The sequence below is a fragment of the Schistocerca nitens genome, chromosome 3, assembly GCF_023898315.1.
Source record: "Schistocerca nitens isolate TAMUIC-IGC-003100 chromosome 3, iqSchNite1.1, whole genome shotgun sequence".
Lineage (NCBI taxonomy): Eukaryota > Metazoa > Arthropoda > Insecta > Orthoptera > Acrididae > Schistocerca > Schistocerca nitens.
This window is the reverse complement of record NC_064616.1, coordinates 791215080-791235304: the sequence shown is the minus strand read 5'-3', so window position 1 is coordinate 791235304 and position 20225 is coordinate 791215080. Positions and strand designations below refer to the sequence as shown.

Genomic DNA, 20225 nt, shown 5'->3' with positions numbered 1-20225 from the left:
TCGCATGATGAACTAAACTAAACTGTGTCCGAACAGGCCATTAAGGCCCAACAGTACTGACCAGCTGCCACATCATCCTCAGCCCATAGGCATCACTGGATGCGGATATGTAGCCATTGAAATTGAGCATGTTGTTCTCAGCTGAATGTTGTGCCACTAGGTGGTCAATTTTGTTCTTGACAATAGTTTGATGGTGGCCATTCACCTTGTTGGAGAGCTGGGTGGTGGTCATCCCAACATAAAAAGCTGTGTGGCCTTTGCAACAGAGTTGGTATATGACATGGCTGCTTTCACAGGTGGCCCGGCCCCTGGTGGGGTAGAATAAGCCTCTGACAGGACTGGAGTAGGAGGTGCCTGGTGGCTGGATAGGGCAGGTCTTGCAACTTGATCTACTGTAGAGATATGATTCCTGTGGCAAGGGTATGGGAATGGAAGTGGCTTAGGGATGGATTAGGATGTTCTGTAGATTGGGTGGGCAATGGAACAAGTCTTTAAGGGGGGGGGGGGTAGGAAAATGCCCTGCTAAGCCACTAGCTACTTACCCCCTGACCATTTACCTCCCTCTACCAACCCCATCCAACACTGCTACTGCCACAAGCAGTTCACCTGCCAAAAAAACAGCTTTGCCACTGTTGGTCACACCGGCACCGTGTAGGGATGTATGGATATGTGTGTGTGTGTGTGTGTGTGTGTGTGTGTGTGTGTTTGTTGTTTATTTGTTTTACTCTAGCTCATCGAAGGATATCTGCAAAGCTAGCATGTTTTCTTTCTTTTATGTGCACCTATCGACATCTCGGTACCTTTTGTTGAGTGGCTTCGTTTAATTCATGTGAAGTATGTTCTTTTGTGATTTCTGTATCTTTTTTGTTCACTCTCATTGCTTTGTTAGAGACATTTAATTTTTAAGCTTAGTAGCCCCCTATGGAAATTAATGTTTTAGGTTTACCACGTCTCTCGCCCACCCCTCCTGTTGATGCACAGCCTGTAATGTATTGTGAGCCAGCATTCTGGTGCTCCATAAGTTACTATGAATTGAACACTCGTGTTGGTGAGACTTTCCATGCATCTCAGCCATCCATTACAGTTGATGGCTTCACAGGTGAGTGTGAAAACTTTTTCTCAGATGAAAATGTGTGAGTCTATAGCTGTACACTTTGCTTGTGGCTCCCTACATGGAAATTTGTTAAGTGATATGTTTTGAATGAACAGTATATTAATTTTACAGACTCAGTTTTTCAGCTGTGTGTGTTTATCGTTTGCAGAAGTTCAAATTTAATAATCATGAGAGAAATATAATTTTAACCCCTGCTTATTGCAGAGATAATTTATTGTGACTCAGATTTTCGCTTCAGCAATAACCCCATGACTAAGTGTGTCCAATTATCAAGACTACAAATCCAAAGCTTTAGGGTTAAATCTTCAGTTTCTTCTGCAATTTTTTTCTTCCATTTATTGCTTCTTTTACTTTTGCCAAAATGTGTAATTATGTTAAGTTCTGATAATTATTTATGATTTGTGGTCTATAAAAACGTTACTTTTCTGCTCTGAGTTGCAAGTATCAGGCAACGTAATATTTAATGACAATAAACAAGTAATAGAAAATATTAAATAGTCTGAAGGACTGTAGTTTGTCATATGCCTACCTACAGAAGAAGGTTCTGTCAGAAATGTTGTCATATAAAAAGAGTGCCTATTGTCAGTGCAACATGACCAATGCACAAGATCAAGCCTATCCTTTGGATAGTTAATTTTATATTCCATCGATCAGTTGCATGATGAGTTGTAATGATTTGGAATGAATCATTTTACAAACATGTCATTTTTAAATATGACTACATGCTGAACATTTATAGAGGGGTAGGAATTATTAACTCTCTCTCTCTCTCTCTCTCTCTCTCTCTCTCTCTCTCTCTACCCACCGCCTTTTACACATTACAGCAATAGAAATTCTTCTACAGAGTAGGAGGAGTTGCAAGGAGAAACATTTTTAGCTTTTTTAAAATTTTACTTTGGTATCTGTCAGACATTTTATATCACTGGGTAAGGTATCAAAAATTTTTGTTGCAGCATTGTGCAACCCTTTTTATGCTAAAAGCAGCCTTAATGTGGCGTAATAAATGTGATTTTTCCTTCTGGTATTGTAATTATGTACATCTTCTTTTCTGCAGTGGATTATTTGCATCAAACTTCATGAGGGAATAAATATACTGTGAAGGAAGTAGTAGTTAGAATTCCCAACTGTTTAAGCAGAGGTCTACAAAATAATCATGGGTGTGCACCACACATTACTCTAACAGCACATTTTTGAGCAATGAAAGCTCTCTTTCTTAAAGATGTGTTACTCCAGAACATTAATCCATATGACATTATTAACTGGAAATATGTAAAACATGTCAACTTACTGATTTATCTTTTGCCAAGATTTGCAGTTGTTCTTAGTGCAAATTTGGCTGAACTAAGTTGTTTTAGGAGTTCCAAAATGTGCCTTCTCCAGTTTAAATCCTCATCAATAGGAACACTTAAGAATTTTGAAGTTTACAGCCTATTTATTATTTCCTCACCGTGTGTTATGCTTATCATTGATGTAGTGCCTCTAGATGTGCGGAACTGAATATGTTATCTCTTTTTAAAATGGAGTGTGAGACCATTTTCAGAAAACCAGGCAATGATATTTTTGAGAACATTGTTTACTATTTCTTGTGTTTCTGTATATATGCTTGGACTGATTACAATTCTAATTTCATCTGCAAAAAGAATTAATTGTGCTTGTTGTATGTTAGACAGAAGATTGTTTACATATATGAGGAACAATAGTGGACCTAAGACTGAAACTTCGGGAACCCCATATGTGATTTCTCCCTAGTCAGAATAATGTCCCCAAACTACATTGGTTGATTTACTAAGTACAACTTTCTGATACTGTTGTCAAGGAACAACTACACTACTCGGAATTGCCAAGTAGGGTCCGTTATGACGATGATTTCTTTTGTGTAAGTATTCATAAACATAGTAGGCACATGTTTTGTGCACCGGAAGTCATTTGCAGATGTGCATTGTGCGTCGGAAGTGAATTATTTGTAATTCATTGATGATGACACAAAATTACAAGTTTGACGTGTCTTTAAGTATGTTTGAAAGACTGTGAAATGTAAACAAACATATAACGTGCTGTAATAAATAGCTGAGTTGGCAATTACAACATCATCACACATAGGACAGATTACATTATTAATGTACCATGATTGAAAATGCCTGACTATTGTAATACTCCAAGTATCTAGGATGCATATGAGTGCAAACGAACAGTAGACATCAAGCTTATACAGAGGAGGACTGTAAGAGTGTTGGCAGGCTTATTTGACTGGTGAGAGTATGTAAGAGAAAAGCTGAAAAATCTTATCTGGCAGAAATTTTAAGAATGACTCCTAATATCTCATGAATGTATATGAATGTTCTTCAAGTCCTTCAGGTATTGTTTCTGTAGAAGTGATGAACATGAATTTAGTTGAAAAATATTTTTCGTAGAGCCATATAAGCAGTTACTCTTACTGTGAAGAAACATTGTATGGTGCAATAAAAAGGACTCTACCATGCACTTCAATGTGCATTTCCCAAGGTGTGGCTGTGACCTGCAACTGTGGTGATATCTGCCTGGCAGCTGGCCCTCAGCTGTACTGTGACGTGAGCCCCACTACCAAGGCAGTACCAATGTCTCCGAATTAATACACTGTGTCCATATTACTACATAGGGAGAATGGCAGTGTGCACATGGTACCTGCTTTGCAAATTTCCTCAAACAATGTTTTTTTCCCCGTTTGTCTTAATTTATTCTTTTGCATTTTATAGCCCCACATGACAGAAACACACAGTGCAAAATTGAAATAGTTTACTATGGTAAATAGGAATCACCATGAGTTTATGTTTGGTGCATGCTTGTCATACATTGCTATGTATGAAACATATCCAACATATTGTTATTATCTTGATAGGAGACAGATATGTATCTTCAGTCTTGAGAAAATGCATTGCAAATAATTCACCCAGTCCCATGTACACTCACCACAATATAGCAGGAATGAACTACCCACAACATCCATTGTATTTCATAAGTAGTCCAAGATATCGAAGCGCGTTTTTGGCAAATAACAACATACAAAGTGGTTAATGTGCAAACCTTCGTAATATACAGAAATACAGAAGTAACTGTAGTTTTTTCACTTGAGTAATGTAATGTTAAGGGCAATCAACAGCTGGTGAAAAGAGAATTTGTGTTGGTATGCAACAACATAAATGAATAAATTTCATGTGGAATTTCATACCAACAATGAGCTGTTTTAACAAACACTCTTTTTCAGTATTCCAGTGCAATTGCAACTGTAATAGCATGTCAGTAAGGTAAAGTTGCACAAACTGTGTTATATTTTGGTAAAATAACCAAAAGATGAATGTAGGTGTTACTCAAAATTCGCCTCTGCTTCTACTGTGTAGAAAAGGTAAGAAGTCTGAGGACAAGAAGTTGACACTTCTGCTGCAATTTCAATGGAATACTGTAACCCATTAACCCTGACACCATTGACAGCTTCACAGTAATAGACATAGGAACGAAGTAGTTTAAATATAAACAAGTACTATCTATGATAATTGAAAACAGTTATTCAAATTTGAAAGTTTAACTATCTTGTTTTACTTAGCAAGTTAATTTCATAAAATACTTGTCTTTTCCATTTTATACTGTCACAAACAAAACAATACTGTGAAATAGATTAGATTAGATTAGATTTACTTTCATTCCAATTCACCCATAGTGAGGAGGCCCTCCAGGATGTGGAACATGTCAGAAAAAAACAATAATACATGACAAATATTTACAACGGAAACAAATAAGCTAATGTACCTTCCACAGGTCCAAGTGGAATGATCGTCATTTTTTTATATGAACACTACATAAAAGAATCATTTTACAAACACTGATGCACTGAATTTAAAATAAAAAAAGTTTTTTTTTTAATTATGAGGTAATAAACATGTAATAGAACTGCTACAATACTTACAATGAACACATTACTGCACTGAAATGGTGCAGAAGTTATATTGTACTTACACACACACACACACACACACACACACGCACACACAAATCAGTTGGTCCTACTGAGAAATTCATCAATTGAGTAGCAGGAGCTGGCCACCAATAAATCCTTTAGGCTTCTCTTAAACTGAATTTCATTGGTTGTTAAGCTTTCTATGGCTGCTGGCAAGTTATTGAAAATGTGTGTTCCTGAATGATGCACACCTTTTTGTACAAGATTAAGTGACTTGAAATCCTTGTGAAGATTATTCTTATTTCTAGTATTGATTCCGTGAATTGAGCTGTTGGTTTGAAAAAGTGATATATATTTAATGACAAATTTCATTAAGGAGAAATATATTGGGAAGCAGTAGTTAATATCCCTAGTTCCCTAAGCAGGCTTCTGCAGGATGTTCTTGAGTTCACACCACATATAACTCTTACTGCACGTTTTTGTGCCCGGAAAACTTTAGCTTGGCTTGATGAATTACCCCAAAAAGTAATCCCACATGACATTATGGAATGAAAGTAAGCATAGTATGCCAGCTTTTTCATTGTTATATCCCCTTTGTCTGACACAATTCGCATTGCAAATAGGAATTTGTTAAGATGCTTCAGCAGTTCTGTGGTGTGCTCCTCCCAGTTGAATTTATTGTCAAGCTGTAATCTGAAGAATTTAACACTGTCCACTTCTTCTATCTGCTTGTCATTGTATGTTAGGCATATACTCGTGGGACACCCCTTACAAGTTCTGAACTGCATGTAGTGTGTTTTTTCAAAGTTTAGTGACAGAGAGTTGGCTAGGAACCAGTGATTAATGTCCACAAATGTTTTACTAGCCGATCTTTCTAGGACTATACTTGATTTGCTATTTATCGCAATGTTTGTATCATCGGTAAACAAAACGAACTTGGCATCTGATAATGTTACTGATGAAAGGTCATTGATATACACAAGAAAAAGTAAGGGCCCTAAAATGGAACCTTGTGAGACCCCACATGTAATTAGTTCCCAGTTGGATGATGCCTGATAGCTTAATACATGTCTGTTTCCTAATAACACCCTTTGTTTCCTGCCAGACATACAAGATTTGAACCATTCTGCAGTATTTCCTGTTGCACCATAATATTCTAATTTACGTAAAAGGATATTGTGATTTGCACAGTCAAATGCCTTTGACAGATCACAAAACATACCAGTTGCCTGCAATTTTTTGTCTAATGAATTAAGCACATTTTCACTGTAAGTGTAGATAGCCTTCTCAATATCGGAACCCTTTACAAATCTGAACTGCGACTGTGACAGTATGTTATTTCAGATAAGGTGGTTATAAAGCCAGTTGTACATTACTTTTTCTAAAATTTTTGAGAGTGCTGGCAAAAGTGAAATTGGACGGAAATTTGATGCTATTTCTTTATCTCCCTTCTGAAACAGTGGCTTAACTTCAGCATATTTCAACCATTCAGGAAATATTCCACTGATAAACGACGGGTTACACAGATAGCTTAATATGTTACTTAACTCAGAACCACATTCTTTAATTAACTTTGCTGATATTTCATCATACCCACTAGATGTTTTTGATTTTAAAGATTTTATGATGGACATTATTTCTGCTGGGGTAGTGAGGGTCAAATTCATATTATGGAAGTTACTTGAAATGTCTGGTCTGAGGTATTCTGTAGCAGCATCGGCAGCACCTGACAACCCCATCTTTTCAGTAACAGTTATAAAATGTTTGTTGAAATGTTCTGCTACACTATACACATATGTCACCAATGTATCATTTACTCTCAATGCTATTTGTCCCTCTTCATGTCTGGTTCTATCGGTCTCCTCCTTCACTATATCCTGTATTTCTTTATTTTGTTATCTGATATGACTATCTTTTCCTTGTAATATATTTGCTTTGATGTCTGTATTACAGTCTTTAATATTTTGCAGTATTTCTTGTAATGTGCTATAGCATCAACATCAGAACTGTTTCGGATTGACAGGTGCAGTATTCTTTTTGTTTTACAAGATATCTCTATTCCTTGAGTAATCCATGGCTTCTGTGTAGACTTTGCTCTAACCTTGGTTAGTTTTGGGGGAAAAGAGTGTTCAAATAAGGTAAGCAGTTTATTACAAAAAGTATTATATTTTTCATTCATGCCATGAGCACTGTAAACATCAGTCCAGTGAATGTCTCTGAAGAGTGTCCTAAAATAATCAATTTTTGGATTATTAATTACCCTCTTGAGCTCAGATTTAACACATTTTATATCCTGTTCAGTATTAACATTTAACAGAAGGAACGGCATGTCATGGTCTGAGAGGCCACTGACTATTGCTTTTGTAATATAATTTTGTTCATTGGACTTTTCTATAAAAATATTATCAATGGCCGTTTGTGAGCAATTGGCTACCTTAGTGGGGAACCTTACACTGGGAATTAAGTTGAATGATAGTGTTATTAACTCAAATAAGTTTTTATGGGAGAGTCTTTAAGGAAATCTACATTGAAATCACCAGCAACCACTATTTCTTTGTTTTTGGTTGTTAAATGGGCCAGTACAGCTTCAAGTTGGTTTATGAACAGATTAAAGTTACCTGCAGGTGCTCGATATACACTTAAAATTATGAAGGATTTTTTGTGAAATTCTACTTCTGTTGCACATGCTTCCATATGCTGTTCTAAGCAAAATTTATGAATGTCTGTGTTCTTAAATTTATGACAGCTCCTGATGAATGTGGCAACTCCTCCTTTCTCCATTTCTGCTCGACAAAAGTGAGATGTTAACCTAAACCCTGTAACACTTAAAAGTTCTATACCAGTGGTCACATGATGTTCAGAGAGGCAGATTATATCAGCTGGGTTTGAAGGCTCTAATTCATCTATGCAAATAATTAATTCATTAATTTTATTTCTCAGTCCTCGAATATTTTGATACAGTAAAGATAGTTGGCATTTCACATTGACTGAGTTAAAATTGGGTAGGGTTGAAATACCTGCTAACTGTTGAAAATTATTAACCAATAGCTGTTTATGCTGATGTAATAAGCTAGAATTATGTTTTTTGGTTTCTTTCTCAAACTGAATGTTTGTCTCAGTCCTAACCTCTCTTAAAATTTGGTTTATTTCTGTCCTCCTTACCCTAAAAAAGGGTCTTTTCTGAACCCTATAACCACTGGTATTTTATCACTCATGACAGTGCCTCCCACCTTTAACTTTCCTGCTATTTTCCCAGCCAGTTTAACCTTCCATTTTCTGTTGAGGTGAAGGCCATGCCTAGTATAATCCCACCTATTGAGAGAATCAACAGGAACCACATCACCCTGCACCTGACATAAGCAGCTGTTCCAACTCCAAATTAACTCTCTTGACAGAAGAGTTCAAATGAGGTCAGTCATGGCGCCCAAGGACAGATACAAACTCAACACTAGTATGCTTTGATGCTGATACAATCTTTTCCAGGTCACACTCTATACTGTACCCAGGATCTCTGTCAATACTATTATCTGGCCCACTCACTATAACCACGGTGTCTTCCTTACTGAAATCTTTGCAAAGTGATCCTAAATCCTCTGTCACCTGCTCCAGACCAGCACTAGGTTTAAAAAAATTGGTGACCTGGTATTCTGATCCTAATTCATCGTGCAAAAGTTGGCCAACACCTCTTCCATGTGAGTTACCTAACAACAACACTTTCTTTCTCTTTACTGATTTCCCTACATTCTTACTTTTCAATTTGCTGCTGAAAGTTTGTTGTGCCCTGTCTACACCTGCAACTGCTTGAGGCTCACCAGCTCAAAAATAGGATGTGTGTGTTATCTTTCTTTAAGTTTCCTGTATTTTTTGCCAGTATAACTCATTCCTGTTGTGTTCTGCTTTGAATACACATATAAGTGAACAAATGAAACAGTTAGGTAATGAACAGTCAAATCACATAACACTTTATTGACACAAAGAATACACCTACCTTTAGCTCTGCACTGCTTTGGCTGTGTGAAAACTAGTGGAATTATTTATCCTATTAAATGACTTGCTATTCAGGTACACAAGAGACAGCTGTGTTAAACTAAAAGTCTGCAATGTTTACTATTGCTGCAATGAATATGTGTCCATTGATAGCACTCAATACATCATACATTTTAATACTGAACTAGACTCGACTGAGTAAAAGTATGATGACACTGTCCTCTAGAGGTGGAAGTAGAATGTTGACACATGACTGCCCTCAGGACCAAACTGTAGGCACAAGTTGTAGACAAAACAGAACTGGCCACCCATGTCCCATGCAGTGGTATTTGAAGAGTGTGATGTGGAAGCAGTGGCACCTCTTAATTATGGGAGACGTGGCTTATTGCTTCTTCGTGATTGACACCCAAAGATGCTGCTTGGGCATGCAACATCTCTTCAGTGGCCGACCACTGATTTGCCATGGTCAGTTGTTGGCAACATCGCAATTCCAATTTTCCTGAACTGCATTAAAGCTAAATTTGGATAACTTAAGTCATAATAAAGGCACTGTTGATGCAAGAGTAACTCACAAAGTGTTACATACGACAAGTGACTCATTGTCACTCCTTCTTATTTCTTGTGGCTACACTTCTCATGGCAACACTACATTCAGAATCTGAATTGCACTATTGTGGCACTGCTTGTTGGTATGCTGCTGTGACAGGAGCTGCATCAACTGTGTTACAGTCCAAACTCAAACTGTGTACACGCAGACAGATGGCACGTGTCAGATTGGCCCATTGTTGTCACAGACAAGGATTACACCTTGTGAAATGCGCCTTTATAGTGACTCACTCATTACAGATATAGATGCTTGAGCTTTTATGTGGCTATGGAAAAACTGACAAACTTATTTTAATTTTTGATCAATTTGTGAACAAACTTAAAAACCAGTTATGGCAGGAAAAAAGTTGCATAGAATCTGTTTTAGACCAGAAAGTTTAGCCCCAAATTGTGTGAAAATGTAAACTAAATAATTTCTTTTTAACTTTAATTTTATTTCAAAATGATGGAGTACAGCAATCAGTCATCCTTTCCTTTCAGGCTTTATTAAAGCACATCTAGATTTTGGCTAGTAACTAGCCATTAGCAGTGCAGTCTTTCAAAGTTTTAATACATGCCCTAGCACATCAATCAACAGGGGATTGATGTACTAGTGCACATATTAAAACTTTGAAAGATTGTATTGATAAAGGCTTGTTACTAGCTGAAATCTAGATGTGCTTTAATAAAGCCTAAAAGGAAAGGACGACTGATTTCTGCTCCCCATCATTTTGAAAGTCACATCACAGTCATTGAGTGCATTCCACATTCCTAATGGAAGTTAATTTGATTTAATTTTATGTGTGAAAATTTGGTTTTTGCTGTATGTGTTGTACATTCTGGGTTTTTTCCTTTCCACAGATCCCAGCAATTCGGAGCGATTTTGCCTTGGTCTGCTTTCAAATGTGAATCGGAACACTGTGGTGGAGCAGACACGTCGCCACATTGGCAAGGGTGTGCGACTTTATTACATTGGAGGAGAGGTATTTGCTGAATGTCTGAGTGATTCTTCAATCTTCGTGCAGTCCCCAAATTGCAATCAGCGCTATGGTTGGCACCCAGCTACTGTATGCAAAATCCCACCAGGTATGAATTGTAAAGCATATTTATACTAAAGTAATTATATCTGTATTCACAGAAATGTTAAAACTATTATTATTGTCTTTGTATGTGTTACTGTACACACAGTGTAACGTGGCACATGACACATTAGACACCAGAGGTGGGTGTAAATGATGTCTGCTTCTCACAGGGCAGTAGCATATGAAACAAAGTGCATCATCATTTCTATTAAAACAGAGGTGACACATACAGGTAAATGTCATTGAAATGATTCTGTATAGGTGAAAGTGAAATCTTGTTATAAAGTGCTGTTGCAAATAGTATTGTTGGCTAAGTCTGGCACTGAGAAGAAACTAGTTGATACTGGTCAGCTTCTACCAGTATCTCTACTCCATAGCAAACTATGTTGTGTGTATAGTACCGGTATATATCTGGAAGTTTTGTTGGTAGCAAATATGTCAATTTTATATTAATGTAGCGATATTGTGATTTTGGTGGTGGTGGTGGTGGTGGTGGTGATGATTTACATTGGCACTATTATTTTCACTATCTTTCTGTCATACTAAAGTGATCTTTGTTTGCACTAAAATTATCTTGCCTCTTTGTAACCAGGGAATGTAAGAGGCTAGTAATATATATTTTTAGTGTTATATATAATTTTGTGTATTTGAGGGTTAAAAAATTTTGTATTTTCCTCAACATTTGATATGATAAATCCATCTAAATTTTCTTTAAGGATTTGAAGATGGAATTTCATGCCATAACATCATCAGTGATAAAGTCAATCATGGGAAGCAGAACAACTGAACACGAATGCAAAACCAGTCACATAGAATTGTTTGTTATGTAAAGAAGTGGGATTGGTTGGAGGGGTTCTTGCCGACATAGTAAAATTGTTATTTGAAATAGTATCATGGTCTCTCTGCTCAGATAGAAACTTAGTTGAAGCCAATCAAGAATATTATTTGTTCACTAGGAACTTCAAAGAAACACACACAGGAAGAATCATGTGCTGAAGATTGCTAGTTAAACCATTATCCTATGGGTCGGAAATGTGATTGTGAACATGGAGCGTAATTATTTTTGTGATGTCATACACAGGTTTTAATAGTGCCGAGCATTGAAGTGTGAAGAGCAGGATCTAGTAGATGAGATTTTCTTAACGTAAGTCAAGCTTGGACTAATACAGTAGCTACTATGTCACAGGCAGACCACAGCAGATACCAAGTTGGATTTACACCTCTTAGAAGTCAAAGTACTGTGTTACGGGAGTTGAAATATTTAGTACTGCTGATAGATCCGTTATAAATTTGTACAGTTGGTGAGCATTGATTGTAGCCAGATGCAGAATGTTATAGGAGTAAGTACTTACCAGTGCCCCGTCATGGCTCGCGCGCCATATTTGATGGCATTTGATATAATTCACGTATGCCAAATTTGGTGGTGTTAAAAAAATCATCTGTTTCTGGAGTATTCATTTCTGTAGCTTCATCGTTACACTGGAGTGCATCAAACTAAGAATAAGCAAATTTTTCTCACTGTTTCCTTGATAAGATGTTAGAGTAATGTCACCATCCTTGTAAACAACACTTGAATGAAGTACATCTTAAGTAAACAAGACAGAAAGGCATTATGATGTTTTAAAGACTTATTTATTGTGTAAGAAGTTATTTTGTCTGCATGAACAATATCAAAATGCATATTGTGTATTGTTATTTGAACTCGGTAAATGTTCATACAGTGTTGCATAATATTTCAGTTTTTAATACAGCGTACCAGACTACAGTAACAAAACATTTTTGCACATTTACATCAACATAAATGCTCTGCAAGCCACTGAACAGAGCATGGCAGTGGGTACATCATACCCATATTATCAGTTTTATTTCCTATTCCATTCACATATTGAATGAGGAAGAAATGAATGTCTAAATGCCTCTGTACACACCATAGTCTCTATTATCTATTTCTCATGATCCCTAGGTGAGATGTATGTTGGTGACAGTAAATGAGTCCCAGTCATATTTGAATACAGGTTCTCTAAATTTACCAAACAACATTCTGTTAGAACTACATAGTCTTACTTCAAAGCATCCCCATTTTTCTCTGACCATTTCTGTTACACATTTGTATGGGGTATTCTGAGCTGGTACATTTGTAGCAACAAGTCCCAGAGTTCATTCAGTATTGGATGTTGTGCCTATTTGTTAAGGACCCAAAACACTGGAATGATATTCTAAAATTAGTCACACTGTCATCTTCTATATGATTTCCATTACAGATGCACCGCACCTGCCCAGAACCCTTCCAACAAATCGAAGTCTTCCATTCGGATGCCCTAATATTGATTTTACATGATTGTCCCATTTCATATTGCTTTTTAGTGTTGCCCTAAATATTTATACAATGTGACGTGCTCAAGGCTGTCACCATTAATCTTGTATTCAGATGCTGTACTGTTCATTCACTTTCTTACAGGCATTAGTTAGAACAGCTGCCATTCATTACACCAAGCAAAAATTTTGCCCAATGTCTTTTTACAATTCTTTGCAGTCATCCAATGATGGTACTTTCCTGTAACCAAAAGCAATGTCAGTGAAGGCTCTTACACCACTCATAATGCTATGTTATATATTATGTATGTGTACTGAGAATAATACAGGTCCTGTTATGCTTTCTCTGGGCACACCCTATATTAATTCTGTTTCTGGTGAACGTTCACTGTCCAGTATAATAAACTGAGTTCCTCCAGGCGGTCACATATTTGTGAAGATATTCTGTACACTCGTATCTCAATTAGTAGTTGATGATGTAGTTCATTGTTGATGAACAACAGAAATCTGGGAAGATGCAGTCTACCTGTTCTTCTGCGTCTCTTGTTTGCAAGATGCGTGTGAATAAAGCAAGATTTTTTCACATTAGTGACTTTTTTTTTTTTTTAATTTGTGCTGAGTGTTTGAAAGAAGCTTATTTTCCTCCAAGAACATCATAATGTGTGAGCTTAGAATATGCTCCAGGGTCCTGTAACAGATAGATGTTAGAAGTCTTGGTGTATAATTCTGTGTATTTGATTTATTACCCCTTCTGCAAACAAGAATAACCTGTGTAGGTTTCCAATCACATGGACCTATTCGCCGTGCGAGTGATCCTTGATAAATATGAGCTAGGAAATGAGCTAATTCCATGGTGTCTTCAATATAAAACGTAGCTGAAATTCTTTCAGCGCCTGTTGCTTTGTGTGCTTGAATAGTTTCAATTATTTTTCAGTACCTGTGGTGCTGATATCAATATTGCTGATGTGAGGGTTCGGTGGTGATCAGACATGGGTACAGTGGTATCCTCTTGAGTGAATACATTTATAAACATATAATTTAAAATTCCTAGTTCCTGTCTGCTGTTTTCAATTTCCGACATCAGATGGAACCATAAAAGACTGAATGGAAATGACCAGAACATCCTAGTTTTTTCTGACAAATTTTTTGCCGGGATCTGACTGTGAAAATTTTGTATGCTTCAGGTATAACCCTTCTTACAGGTGCCTGAGTTGCTATTAATTTTTCTCTGCCAGCAATCCTGCAATCTCCCTTAGAGCGGTAGTCTAGTAATTTCTGTTTTAGCAACAGTCTGTGAATGATACCATTAAGCCCAGATGGGTCTTTGCTGTCTTCTATTACTTTACTTTGACACACCTATCCAGACTGCAGTTTATAACGTCTTTCAACTTTAATCACAATGTTTCAACATTTTCCAGTTCTAAACTAAATGGTCTCAGCCCGTGTTTTAGGTAAGACTCTTATCGGTTTGATCAAATACAAATACCCTCCTAACTTTGTCAGTGACCTTTTTGCCAATCCCCCCCCCCCCCCCCCTTAATGGACCAAGGAAGACTTTCTGCTTTTGGTGACCATTGTTCCAGTAATAACATCAGTGTCAGTAATCCTCCCATTGGTGGCTCTCTCAAAAAGATAGGCTGTTTTTAACTAGACGGCCTAGACTATTGCTTTCACATATGGATTATTGGACTTGTCGTTTGAGGCAGTTGTATTTTCAGTTTCTCCCAGGATACCCAGTGGGTGTATATTTGATTTGTTTCCTCTTCTGACATTATTTCCCTAAGAAGGCCACAAACCACCTAGGATTCAAACTGCCTACTACTGACACCACCTTCTGTCCCTTCCGTATGTACCCTGATTGTGACAGAGGCAACCACTGTACAAGCAGGAGAGGCGACATCACAGGCTCTGTCTAGTTATCAGCAGGAAACATTACCTTGTGCTTATTCGTTACAAGTACAAGGTTAGCCGTGCAGCCATTAGCTTTGCAAAACAGCTCCAGGTCTGCATATGTCCTACGAGTCACCATCAGATGAACATTCGGTGCCAGATCGAGGTTTTCCATAGATGAACTCATTTCTTTTGAGGACATAAAGAAGTAGAGGAATTGGATGCAAGATTAGATTGTGCTTACGTATAAACAGAACTAGGAGCAATACATAGACTCGGGCTGCTGCCAATATGAGAGCCACCTCATCTGATGGCGATAGCATGAGAGCTGAGGTATATGAACTGCAGGCATGTGTGTGTGTCGTACGTGAAACGTTCTGTATGGACTGATCCCTACATCTTGTAATCTACAAAATGCCTCACTGCATAGTATGTATTATTAAAGAGCTATACATTAACTGACTGTTTAAATGAGTTTGTTTTAGTTCTCTTTTTGGGCAATTTATTGTATAGAGTAATTTCCTAATGAAAGATGTTATTTAGAGATTTTTGTTTATTGTTTGTCAAGAAAGTAATGCTACTGATTAGTTTGCTGGTACATATCTGCATTGAAATCCGTATGCCACAGTACTGTAGCTAAACAAAAGGGTGCTGTCAGTCTCCACCTTATCCGCTGTCAGCATTCTATGCCGCTGTGACACAGGCATTTTGATATATCTCTGCAAGCAAATAAAAAATTGACTGTCTGCCTTTATATTTTTGAGGTGATAATTGAAACTTTGACTATCCCCATAAGTGACATGGCTCTTATTTGGCGATTGTGAATAGAGAGAGCAGTTTGTATGGTTGAACTTGAACTATTGCTATTCCTCAATATTAAATAAGTTACAAATGATGTGTGTGTTTTTTAGGTTGCAACTTGAAGATCTTCAATAACCAAGAATTTGCGGCACTTCTTTCCCAGTCAGTGAGCCAGGGCTTTGAGGCAGTTTACCAACTGACTCGAATGTGCACTATACGCATGAGTTTTGTCAAAGGATGGGGAGCAGAATACAGGTTTGTTCTTTTCACAGATCCACATTAAGTTGTTCGTAATTCTGGGAAAGCCGGCCGTGCGGTTCTGGCGCTGCAGTCCGGAACCGCGGGACTGCTACGGTCGCAGGTTCGAATCCTGCCTCGGGCATGGGTGTGTGTGATGTCCTTAGGTTAGTTAGGTTTAAGTAGTTCTAAGTTCTAGGGGACTTATGACCTAAGATGTTGAGTCCCATAGTGCTCAGAGCCATTTGAACCATTTTTAGAATTCTGAGAAATGTGTAGAAATGGTGGTGATATAATACCTGTGACAGTTGCTTGCGGAAGTCAGTGATAAGGCAGCTTTATTTTGATAATATATTGCATCACTCATTGATAAAAGAAATGATTAGCAAATCCTTAAATCTGTCACATTTAATTTGCAGACCCCCACTGTAGGAAGCGCAACTCCATTATTCTCTTAGATTTTGATAGTTAATATTGCAAGTTGTGAAGTCATCTAAGACTGAGAAAGCCCCAGCAAAGAAGATAATTTGCTAATAATGTTTGTAAAGTAAAACCTTTAAGTTTTATATGTATTGTGAATATCTTGCGTAGTCACGCAGTAGAAATGCCAGTGTTATATGTTGTTTATTTGTGAACCTTGTCATATGTGTTGAGACTTTGCTGGTGTTATGGGATATGTCAGCAAGAATTATGCCCTCATCCCTCGAGCTCACATTTTGTAGTTGGAAGGCATTGTTATTCCAGGAAATGGGAGCTTTTTATTCCTGACTTGTGTATTAGCATAAACTGAATCTGTCGGTAGGTGCATTTCTGGTTAACTTCTGCTTTCGAAATTTTAGTGGGATACCAGTGTCTAAAATCCTGGATTCAGCCTCAATGTCTACACACGGTTGAGCTACTTTGCTGCATAAATAGTTTCTTTTTTAAAGTTTATTTTACATTGTTGTTCCATAGGAGTGCTGTAAATTAATCACGCAATTGTGAAGCATGAAATTACATTAATGAAATATATTTAAATTGAGTAAATCAACACAAGGAAAGTAAGTAAGATGTGAATACAGGGGTAGATTGAATAACTAATGAGAAGCTACTGGATCAAATAGGAAAAAAAAAAGAAATTTGCGTCACAGCTTGTCGAGAAGAAGGGAGCTTAGCCGTCAAGGAATTGTCAATATGGTACCTGGAAGTGTGGAGAACTGCATCAAACCAGTCTTTGGACTGAGGAAGAGTCCGGCAATAACAACATTGTCAACAACAGTAACTTCTGAATTTCAAATGACAAACAATGGGCATGGAATGGGGCAGACGATGGCCTTGGGCTGTTGCCAGAAATCACTTATCATTATGTTAGAGAGATTTGGAAAAAAACTGAATCAAGATGACTGGACCAGTTAACAATCCAGAGACATTAAAAATAAATCAGTATATCCAAAATTTCTCTTGGGTAGTGTGTGCGAGTCTGCTGTAGGCATTCAGGATTCAGGATGGTGGAAATTTAACATTTCATCATGGTTTATATATTTCGCAATATATTGGTAATCTTATCATTTCTGTGACACGATTCCAGAGGAATGACTATTTTTCCTTTTCTTTTTATTTTGTACTGTGCTTTCCAGTAGTTAATCTGCAATTAAACTATTTTTAACAATTTTTTACCAGCTTAAGTATTTTACTGTAATGACTTGTCATTGTATAAGCTGTAAAAGTAAAATATGGCTTTGAAATTTTTGCGTAAAGGAACAACACTGTTGTACATCTACATCTACATCTACAATTACATGACTACTGTACAATTCACACTCAAAGTGTTTGGCGGAGTGTCCATCGAACCACGTTAAGACTATTTCTCAGTTGTTTCACTCTTGAATAGCATGTGGAAAATATGAATGTGGCTTTCAGATGAGGCATATTATTTTAGTCTGAACAGCCTGTTAATTCACTGCAAATCCCATTTCCACATGTTTGTAAAAGTTCTCAAATTATGGAGATTTACTCATAAAAATCATTTCCAGGTAAATCAGTTAGGCTATAAGCATCAGTAATTATTGGTAAATTACACTGTGAATAATAAAACAGTAAGAGTCTCTTGCTTCAATTAGGAAGTAGCTAATTTGTGTAACAGTTATGCAATGCATGAGATATTCATACAAGTAAACACACTGGACTCGCATTCGGGAGGACGACGGTTCAATCCCGTCTCCAGCCATCCTGATTTAGGTTTTCCGTGATTTCCCTAAATCATTTCAGGCAAATGCCGGGATGGTTCCTTTGAAAGGGCATGGCCGATTTCCTTCCCCAGCCTTCCCGAATCCAAGCTTGCGCTCCGTCTCTAATGACCTCGTTGTCGACGGGACGTTCAACAACACTAACCTAACCATACAAGTAAATCAAATTAACAAAATATATATTACTGTCAAGAATGGTAAGGAAAAGTGGATGGTTCCAACTTTCACTGTGAGATGATAATTTATTCCTGGAAATTCATCCTTTTCTTTGACAAAAACTATTTTTTCACACATTTTTTTTTTTTCTAAATGTATAGCTTTGTACTTGATTAATAGAAAATCTTAATTTCACAGAACAACAGAACCATCACATACAACTTCTAACAACTATTTGGTCTGCAATTATTGCTAACAATTTACAAGGAACTTGTCCTGCATGGCCATGCAAATCATGTAATATACCTGCAGCAGAAGTTACCAGAATCATTAGATGATTTTTTGTATTTGGATGAAAATGTGGTTCATGTCTCCCATGTTAATATTTGTTCTCACATAGTTAGATGAGTGTTATTAGACACCAAGATCCAAACCCCATTTGATTACCTTTTTGGAGACATAGAAAATCTGTTTGCACAGGATAGAAATGAGCTATTCCTTTGATTGTATCCATATATCAGGAAAAAATGTAAGCCTGTCTTCAGGCTGAAGGGAAACAGTTCATATGAATGTTTACATTTCTTGTAAGAGTATTGTTTCAGTAGTGGCTTTATGAATATACTTTTAACCTGATGTCCGGAATCATAGTTGTTTTTGATTGTATTTCATGTTTGAGACACCAAGGAAAAGAGAAAATAGCCAATCAGTTTCCAGTGCCTTTCTAAGGAATGAAAGCCAACCACATTTCTTACTGACAACATGTCATAATTCAGTTTATTATGTAGGTATTTGCATTATATTAAAAATAAATAAATAAATAAATAAATAAATAAAAAAAGACTCAATCAAAGTGTGCCATATTAATACTATAGTTTTGATATTGGTAATATTTGCAGCCATTCTTGTTCGGCTACTTCTTCATTTATGTTTGGCAAGTAGAGAAAAACAAATGTTATCCATCATTTACAACGGAATTTTTATTTTATTTTAAACCAAACATATTTCACTTTGAAAGGCCCAGACCTTATTAAAGATACATTTATTAGATTTCTATCATGTAATAGTTTCTAAGTTATCACCACTCATAGTTTTCAAGGGCTAATTTTTACATTGGAAAAGCTGTTAAAACCATCAATTGCAGGAGTTACTTGTTTCAAATTTTGGTACATGACTAAAATGTAGGTCAGTGCTGCAGTTCAGGTCACAGAAGTGATATTTTAAATAGTCACTTAATCAGCAAAGTGTGTAGTTTAGATCTTGTAGGTGACAGAGTGTCTGTTCTCTCCTGTCATTGTTTAAATATGAGATAAATGTGAACTGAATGTAGAAATACTTACTTTCTAAACAAATTTGAAAAATAACTAAAGTTAACCAGGTTCAACACCCCCAACAAACTGACATAAAAACAAAAATGATTAAAAGAGAAAGTTTATGTTGAATTGAATGTGAGCACTGGCTGAACACTAAAGAAACAAGTGTTTTTGTGTTTTTGGCAATTTAACCCCTATGAGGATGAAATAGTGGGTAAAAAGTTTTTTTTTAATATAAGTCATTGTTAAAAAAAACTACTAAAGTTTTTGAAAGCTACATCTATGAAAATTGGTTTTCGACTTCTTTGTTGTAAATGAAGGAATACGTGTTTCAGTGTTGTTGAACATTCAACCCCTAAAGGTGCGTCATCCAGGGTGTGAAAGTGGCTTATAGCAGTGAGAGAACCCCCCCCCCCCCCCCCCCCACCCAGCAAAATGAGCTGCCTGCTCACCTGTGCGCTTTTTGAGTTTGAGATGGTGTGGACGCTGTCGCAGCACTGGTCAACAGTACAGTGCTGCAGCGAAAGCCATGTGACTGAGGTGCTCTACCTAGTGTGCTGCATGATGTCTAGCCAAAGAAAACTGCAATGAGACACT

The 20225-nt window shown here is 37.0% G+C and overlaps 1 protein-coding gene across 2 annotated transcripts in view; it reads left to right on the top strand.

The window, feature by feature from the left end:
- The window catches only part of LOC126248807 (mothers against decapentaplegic homolog 3-like), a 227432-nt gene that overhangs the window by 167070 nt on the left and 40137 nt on the right, over positions 1 to 20225 (top strand). For both annotated transcript variants that reach the window (XM_049950209.1, XM_049950208.1), the window contains exons 4-6: positions 941 to 1099; positions 10476 to 10700; positions 15811 to 15955. In XM_049950209.1, coding sequence (XP_049806166.1) covers positions 941 to 1099; positions 10476 to 10700; positions 15811 to 15955 — 529 coding nt within the window. The remainder of the gene's footprint in view (positions 1 to 940; positions 1100 to 10475; positions 10701 to 15810; positions 15956 to 20225) is intronic.